Consider the following 8507-nt stretch of genomic DNA (forward strand, 5'->3'; position numbering starts at 1 on the left):
AGAACGAGGACAGGGAGACGGGACGACATGAAACGTGAGACAAACATCGAGTCCTAAATCCAGACGAGACGTTATTATTTGATTTATAAGTTAGCACTAATTAGCAGATATCAGTGTCTCATCATACCTGGCTTGTTAACTTAGCTAGTTAATTAGCTAGCAAATTAATTAGCCTTGGGTTAGCCTTAGGTCAAGATGCCCAGCTGTGGTATTAATGCTAACAGTAGCGTATGCTCGCCAGTTGTTGAACTGACGTTATAGGTCATGATGTTATTATATTTGGATTAGCTGGGAGTTAGGGGGCGGAGTCAGACACGGTGCAGCAGCTCACTCTGAGCTTCAGAAACCTGTGGGTGACGTCACAGAGGCGGCGTCCATCTTTATTTACCGTGTGTGTGCTGTAGTTTCCCTGCTGACGGTGGAGTGTTTAAATGAGCTGAAACGTGACGGACACTCTGAGCTGTGTGTTTAATGACAGACTGTAACACACTGTTAAACTCACAGCGTCTCTTTTAAAAACAGGATGTATAACATCCACTCAGACTTAAACTGCTGCTCAGTCTCTGATCATCTGAACAGTCTCTGCTGCACAGACGTAAAAAAAAAATCATTCACATAAAAACACATATTTTACAAAGTTCATGAGCGTCTCAGTTCAGTCCTGAGGTTTCAGAAAAACTCTCTTTGTGTTTGTTTCTTCCACGTTCTGGTTCAGGTCTTCTTCCAGCGCCACTCTGTCGCGCTTCTTCACAAACTTCTTCTTCATGCTTCCAACTAAACTCTCGTACCTGGAAAACATTAAAGACACAGCAAGTGAGAAATATTCCAACTAAAAACTTCGTGATCCTCAGCTGCTCACTGACGGGTTCGACTTTCCTTTTTTACGGAGAATTCACAGCTGCTTCAGACGCTTGTATCCGTCAGGCATTATATAAAACTGATAGTCAGAGATATTCATACAGCTGCTAAAGGTTTTAGCATCAAAGCAGAAGTTAAAGTTCTCATCAGGCTGAAAATGGAGCTTAATTTATAAATCACTAACTCCCTAAAATCCTTATTTTCTTATAAGTGAAGAACAAAATGTGTCACTAAAGTAAAGATGGTTTTTAAAATCATGTTTAATAAATCTTCGTTACCGAGTGTGTCTCGAGGAATTATCAAAATAAAATTAACTTATAATCTGAACTAAAAATAATCAGATTTCCATTTAAAAACATGTTGACATTTTCTGAAAACACTGGCAGATTTAAAAAAAATCTATAATAATCAATCACAATTAGTTTAATTTTATCTTCTATTATATATCTCAAGGTATTAAATAAATGTGGAGCAGTAAAAGTATAAAAACTACACTAGTAGTTTAGTAAATGAACTTATTGTTTTTCTAACTGGATCAAAGTTCATCCTGTTATAAAATCCTTTTATAATTTAATAAATGTCCCTCATGGGGACCCGTCCGTCTCCGTCTATACCTCAGAGCCATTTCTTCATCGGTGATGTCGGTCTGCATCCTGCTCATCTCCTCCTCTTCCTCGTTCTCCTCTTCCTCTTTTGGATTCAGGAGAGCCATCAGTTTCTGAGACCGACAATAAAAACATTTAAAATTGAATGAAATGCTGTGATTTTTATTTTCATTATTTCTACTTTGTCACTTCATCTGTAGACGAAGCTTCAATCTGTCTCAGTGAGAACACAGTCCAAGGATCAATACACTGGTCCAGTTATAATCCTGACACTTTAACTGCTGCAGGTTTACAAACAAACTGGTTCAGACTTGAATGTTCCCTCCCAGTGAGGTCACATGATCCTCGGCCTCCTTCAGCTGATGACGTGAAAACACATCAGGAGGAAGAAACAACTGGTTTCTGCTGTTATTTTCACAGTAAAACTGAGTGAAATTAAACTTTGTACAGATACATGTTGAGTAACAGCAGCAGAGACCTGAAGTCTCAGACAAGAAGAATCAAAGTGAGACCAACCTCCACCTCTGGATTAAAACCCTTGAACGACATGCGACCGTAGTTCAGATCTTCACAGGGAACGAAACTCCTCTCCTCTATGATCAGGTTCCTGTGGGGGGGGGGGGGTTAATGGAGTTTGGCACAGACTTCTCTGTTGAGGACTGAACTGTAAACTGCATGTGTACACTCACTCTTTAGTTTTCAGTTCAGGCAGGTCCAGGTACCAGTGCTCATCACTTATTATCCTCTTCTCGTCTTCCTCCAGCTGCTTCTTGGTCTCAGCATCCAGACCTCTCTGCATGAACTGTGGGAACAGATCTTCACTTTATTTTATCATCAACTGAACCTCTGCAGCAGGTGGGAAAAACCATCCAGCGGCTCCCTGACATGTTCTGGACCTTACACAAAACTGTCATCATCATGTGGTGATATCTTTCCACCAGGCTTCAGCTGAGACAGAGTCAGTGACGGTCTTTGTTGACTTTCATGGTTTTCTAGCTAAAGTGTAAAAGCTAATTTACAAACCGAATTAATTATTGGTTCAAACTTTACATTAAAATGTCTTAACTCGACCTCTACCAGGAGCCAGCGCTTTCACTGAGGCAGGAAAAAGATTTTCGACTGATTTCTGAATGGGATTCGGCGTGACGTCAGCGCTAGCTTGTGCTGTAGCTAACACACGGCAGCTAACTTTTCTCATGTGTTGGCAAAGACGGCTTCACTGACCTTCATGCGCAGGAGGTTTTTGGAGAGTTTCACAGAGTCATTGGCCATCATCAACGAACACGCGGGAGAAAGTTCAGCAACTTCTAGTGGTTTGCTCTGAGGCTAAATGTTAAGCTAAAGCCACGAGCAGCTGCTGTGGAAACAGGCAGGAGCAGCTGAACGTCGAGCAGCTGGTAGAAGTTAGCAGTCCGGCTAATCTACCTCTGATATCATCGATGTGCTTGCTTTGAAAACAACATGAACTTCTCAAGTCAAAAATTCTTTATGCTCTTATTATGATTATTAATCCTCCGTTTGTTCATTCATATCTGTGTAAGCGTAATGTATTCACTTGTATAGCAACGAAAAGGCGTCATTGTATAGTAAGGCATAAAAACGTCCAAATATAGTAATGTATAAAAATGTCATAAACATGTCACAGTATACTACACTGTAAAAAAAAAAAAAAAAGAAATCTTGAAAAAACGGTCAGATGACTGTCAGCAGCAGCTGCCAAACAAAAACCGTGAAATTTAAGTAAAATATCCTAATTCAAATAAAGTGTAAAAACAATACATTTACAAAAAGTTTCATTAATATTTCTACAACGAAAAACAGATTTCTCCTAATTTATTATGATCAAACTCCTTTAATAAAGTGACGCCACTAAAGTTTCTGCAGAGAAACTTTTTCCTAATAAAAAAATTAAGTGTCAATTAATAAAATATTAACACAAGCTTAATATTAAATATTAAATATTATTAAATAAAATCATCTCAAACTTCAACTTGCAGTATTTGTGTCAACATTGAATCTTTAAGTGTAAAATAATGTTAAAACCTGTAGAAGCAAAATCTAAATACAATATTTAATGATTCAGATTCAGATCAATTTTCTAACATTTCTTATAAAATATAATAAACTGAAGAAATGCAAATTAAACTGTTAAGTCTCTGTATGTATTTCAACTAAAGTACAACATGATGTTCATTTTTCAAATTATGGCCCTATTTTAAAGATAGTGACGTTAAAGCAGCTTTAGGGCGTGGCTACCGCGTGATTGACACACAGGGGGACCTGCATGTTGATCCGGATATGACGTCAGATCAATGTGTCGGACATTGTGTTTTCATCAAATTTAGCTCCAACATGTTGTTTGCCTGAAAATGTCTTGTTCTGCTTCAGTTGTTCTGAAAGACTCAGAGGAGTCGGCGGTTCAGTTTTACCGGTAAGTTCATTTAGTTTTAAGCCTGTTTCTTTGCTAGCCAAGATTAGCATCCCTGTTAATATCACGGTTCAGGTGAAGATGCACCTTGCTAACCAAGCTAGCCAGCTAGTGCTAGCATTAGCTGATAACCTGTGTCCACCTGGGTTAGCCCGTGGAGGTGTTCAGTCAAAGCCCAATAAAAAGGTGAATTTAATCGACGTTAATCTAACGACGTTTGGTTTGTGTTTCTCCACGTGACCCAGTTTAATTGATCTGCGTTAGTGTAATGCGCAGCGTTAATGTCAGTTAATACATTGTCCATCAAGACGTCGTGATAGTTCAAGTTAAGATAACGTGACGTATAAAAAATGTGCAGACAGATATTTGTTATATAGAAGATTGTTCATTTAATATTCAAACCAGTCCTCAACTGAAGCAGACATTCATGCACCTATCCTGACAGCTGATCGATATTTGTGATTAACTGTGATCAGCCGCATCTTAACTCAAGTGTTTGTGTTTTATTGTCATTTGAAGGTTTCACTGTGAAAACTGAGTGATCTGTGCCAACAGAAGGAGGAGCTCATGTACAGAGCAGCACATTAGTTTCCATTCATCTGGTTGAAGGGAGACTGCATGGACATCCTTAGTTCTCTAATGTGCTGTGATGATGATGATGATGATGAAGGTAGAAAACCTCCCAGTTCATCTTCCTCTGATGAAATGACAGACTAACTGCTGATGAGTTAGTTTATTATTCTGTCTTCAGTATTCACAGGTTCAGTTTCTTACCTGCAGCTTCATTCTGCTGTTGTTGACAGGTGATGGTAGCAACACTTTCAAGATCAGAATCTATAAATATTAAACTGTGATTAATGATGGATCATCTCTGGCACTGTCACCACCTCCACAGGTGAAAGTATTTACCAATTAACATCAACATGTTTTTAGATCCTTCACTGTCAGTGTTGTCAGACAACATTTAAATATTTCTAGTATTTATGTTGTTGATTAAAGCTAACAGAGAAATAGTCACACAATGCTGTACGTGTTACTATTGTGAAAATTCATACCAGATGTGTTCTATAAAAACCATCAACAAAGTTAGAGTATGTATGGTATATGTAAGTTTGTTTAATAAAAAGTAGTAGTTGAATCAACAGCAACAGAATCTTTAGTAACAAGTATAATCATTATTCATCATGAGTCCTAATGTGTGAGACAGTTAATATTTATTTGCTCCAGTAACAATCTCCCTCTCAGTAAGTGATGCTGTTGGAACAGCACACTGATATTAACTATAATGGCTGAGGACTATGAAATATGAATCTAATGTTTTAAACTATTGACAGTTTGTTACAGCTGCAGTCCAAAAGTCATGTGACTGTATGTCTGACACGGGGCAGAGAGTGTAATACGACAGTGAGGGTGAAGGGAACCAGGAAGAGCAGAGCTGATCAGACTGAACAATGTTATGGCCACAAGTGTTACATTAAAAAATACTATATTATCATATAAGTGTGTATGTTTGGGAAGAGAAGATCTTCATGTGTGGACACTGCAGGTGGAGGTGGTGCAGGGCCTCCATCATCGCTGCAAGAGGTTGTAGGTGTCTCCAAAGATCCAGACCTCGGCTGGATGGAAAAAACATTATAATAGAGAGAAATCATATAATTTATCTTATTGTAGAGTTTAGAGAAAAAGGCAAAAGAAACAGCACTCTGATTAGATGATCACAGATATCTGAAAACACATTATTCCCTCAGCTTAGTTGTAATAAACAGTCTGCTGAACCGTTTTACATGAAATAACAATAGAATAGAAACTAATACTGAGTTTGGAGTCATTGTGCAGGTGCACATGTCATGATGGTTCTCAGCTCTCAGTCATGTTCTTTATTCTGACAGAGACAGAATCATTCCAACAGATGTTTTGACTCCTGTCATCAATAATGAAATGAACTAGAGCTGAAAACTATCCGACTGACACTGAACCAAACTTAATATGAACAAACACGACACACACGTCCGCTGCTCTGCTCTTTACCAGCTCGTCCAGACACGACAGTTCACTGTAATAACGGGATCGTTTAGTGACCGTGACTTACCGACACTGACCCGCTGTCTCTGTTAACACTAAGGTCGGTGACGTCACCTTCGCTTTGCAGAACTCATTGTAAAACACGTTAAAACATGTTTTCCCTCGGTCTGTGGTTTTAATACAAGCGGTTACACCTCACAGTTAGCTTACACACAGTAACTTCAGCTAATGTTACAAGCTCATTGAAATAAAGAAACCTGTGATTAAATTGTACTGAGTGTTTCTTCATATTGACCATCTGCCTCATGATGAATCTAACAGTCACTTTGGTGAATCAGTGTTTTCATTGTTATTAAAATTGGTAAGTTCATAAGAGAAATTAGAAAAGCACAAACTCTAGTATCTGTCTCTAGATCCTGTGTTGTCTCTGTTGAAGGACGGACACATTTAAACATTTCTATCATGTTTGTTGTTGATTAAAGCAACATAGAAAGTCTTTGATTAATTACAGATTCAGTGTGTTGTGATTTCTATACTGTGCTGCTACTGTTAAAATTCACACCAGACACGCTCCATAAAAACCATCAACAAAGCAAAGCCCCATAAAAAACTTTATTTCACATTAAAACTGCATTAATTTTAACAATTTACAATCAACTGTAACTGACAAATTAAAACTAGAACACAGGTGTGAATGAAGGTGCAGGTGAACTTCACTGTCACAAGTTGCATCATAAAGAGGTGGATAAATCTTATTTAGTAACAAGTATAAATTACAGTAGAGATGTAAAATAATCCTTCATAGCTCAGTGAGGACGCTGCAACAGTCTGACAGGTTGACTGTTTCCTCCCAGTGCATGCTGGGATACATTCCAGTACTTCAGACTTGTTTGTTTGAAGTTTGAATGTTTGATATGATGAAAAAAAGTTTGTTACATTTCATCCAGAATCACAAAGTTTGATTGTAGAAGTCACATAAATGTAAAACTAATCATTAGTATAGTAAGGCATCAAAAACATCATAGAACAATTATACCAACAAAGAAACTGTTGTATGGTCTGGGATATTCTATATATATATATATATATATATATATATTTTCTTGGACTGCCCTAAAAATACAGACATTTTGGAAAAACATTAAAGAAGAATTGGACAAAACCTTGGAGAGAAACATTTCCATGGACCCACTGTTGTATTTACTGGAAATAATGGCTGAACACTGGTTTAATACATATCAGTGTTACATACTAAAATATCTGTTAATGGTTGCAAGAAAAACAATGACTATAAGTTGGATGAAGCGTGACCCTGCGACAGTCCTTCAGTGGCTAGAAAAGGTCAAACATGTCTGTGTGCTGAGTCACATGACTGCCCAGCTGCAGGAAGCTCATTTTACAAGATGGGCTTCAGTTATCGACCACGTTAGTTAGGATCTTTGCCTTATGTCTGTGTATCTGCACGTGTGTGTATGTGTGTGTAGATGTATTTGTATATATGTATGTGTGTATGCAGGTGTATGCAGGTGTATGCAGGTGTATGCAGGTGTATGCATATCTGAAGTGAGGTATTTGGGGGAGGGCTCTGCTCCTACAAGGTGCTCTCCTACCTACTGTATGGGTGCATGTATGTGAGGCGAAGCTGCTTCTGCCTGCTACTGTTGGAATATGGCAATAAAGTAAAAAAAGAAAGTCATAGTATAATAAAGCATTAAAAACGTCATAGAAATGACACAGTAAAATAAGGTATAAAGAGTCATAAGGACATTAAGAACATTATCAGGTGTATTACACCAGATAATGATATACAGTTTATTGATATATTTCATACTTTTATTTCAGACCGCTTCTACTCATTCATACTTTCAGCTGGAAACTCTTTTCAAAAGTCAAAATGTTCAGAAACTTTCCTTCAGTTTTTCTTGTGTCCAACATTTAAATAACCGTCAAAGTTTTTACACAGTGACTCTTAAAGTTTCATGATGGTTCCAGGACCTTTGCAGATGTTTACATTAGTGTGTATGTGGCGGGAAGTTCGCAGTGAGTGACCTCAAGAAAAACGGAACAAACAGTGAAATCGGTTCTTGGGTAATTTCAGATTCTCAGCAGTTTCCTTCGTTTTGTTGAAACAGTTTGAGTGTTGAGTAATCTGTGTGGAACAGCAGCAGGTTGATGCACATCAACATCACATCAACATCACACAGCAAATATACTGGACATCATCTGACGTAAAGGACAGTCCGTCTCTGTCCTCGCTCAGTGGGTTCGATGTCACGAACTCAAGATTCACTTTGTTCCTGATGGTTCAGGAAAATATAAACATCAGTATTTATATAAGTTACTGCTTCTGTCCTCCGTTCAGTCCAGTCTGTCCAGGCACAGAGACAAACCAACCCTGCCAGGGCCAGGGTCCCGGGCCAGGGTCAGGGCCCGGGGTCAGGGCCAGGGTCCGGGGCCCGGGGTCAGGGCCAGGGTCCGGGGCCCGGGGTCAGGGCCAGGGTCCGGGGCCAGGGTCAGGGCCCGGGGTCAGGGCCAGGGTCCGGGGCCCAGGCCCGAGGTCCAAGGTCAGGGTCCGGTAATCCGCCTTGTCTTCA

At 39.0% G+C, this 8507-nt stretch overlaps 2 protein-coding genes across 3 annotated transcripts in view; both read right to left on the bottom strand.

The window, feature by feature from the left end:
- Positions 1-449: 449 nt before the first annotated feature.
- mphosph6 (M-phase phosphoprotein 6) lies at positions 450-2875 on the bottom strand. Its single transcript, XM_056387115.1, has 5 exons — positions 2688-2875; positions 2153-2265; positions 1980-2070; positions 1473-1576; positions 450-788 (listed from the first exon to the last, which is right to left on the bottom strand). Exons 1-5 carry the CDS (start codon positions 2736-2738, stop codon positions 656-658), a joined length of 492 nt encoding a protein of 163 aa, XP_056243090.1. The 5' UTR covers positions 2739-2875; the 3' UTR covers positions 450-655.
- Positions 2876-6524: 3649 nt separating this feature from the next.
- The window catches only part of snx20 (sorting nexin 20), a 5915-nt gene continuing 3932 nt past the window's right edge, over positions 6525-8507 (bottom strand). For both annotated transcript variants that reach the window (XM_056386337.1, XM_056386336.1), the window contains exon 3: positions 6525-8507. This exon is cut by the window's right edge. In XM_056386337.1, the coding sequence (XP_056242312.1) occupies positions 8505-8507 (3 nt within the window). In that variant the 3' untranslated portion in view covers positions 6525-8504.

The sequence above is a fragment of the Seriola aureovittata genome, chromosome 10 (genome assembly GCF_021018895.1).
Source record: "Seriola aureovittata isolate HTS-2021-v1 ecotype China chromosome 10, ASM2101889v1, whole genome shotgun sequence".
Taxonomy (NCBI): Eukaryota; Metazoa; Chordata; class Actinopteri; order Carangiformes; family Carangidae; genus Seriola; species Seriola aureovittata.

Coding starts and splice junctions, on each gene's coding strand:
- mphosph6 (XM_056387115.1), bottom strand. CDS start 2,738: ATGATGGCCAATGACTCTGTGAAACTCTCCAAAAACCTCCTGCGCATG. Junction 2,071..2,152: donor CCTGAACTGAAAACTAAAGA/GTGAGTGTACAC, acceptor CCCCCCCCACAG/GAACCTGATCATAGAGGAGA. Junction 789..1,472: donor GATGAAGAAATGGCTCTGAG/GTATAGACGGAG, acceptor AATGTTTTCCAG/GTACGAGAGTTTAGTTGGAA.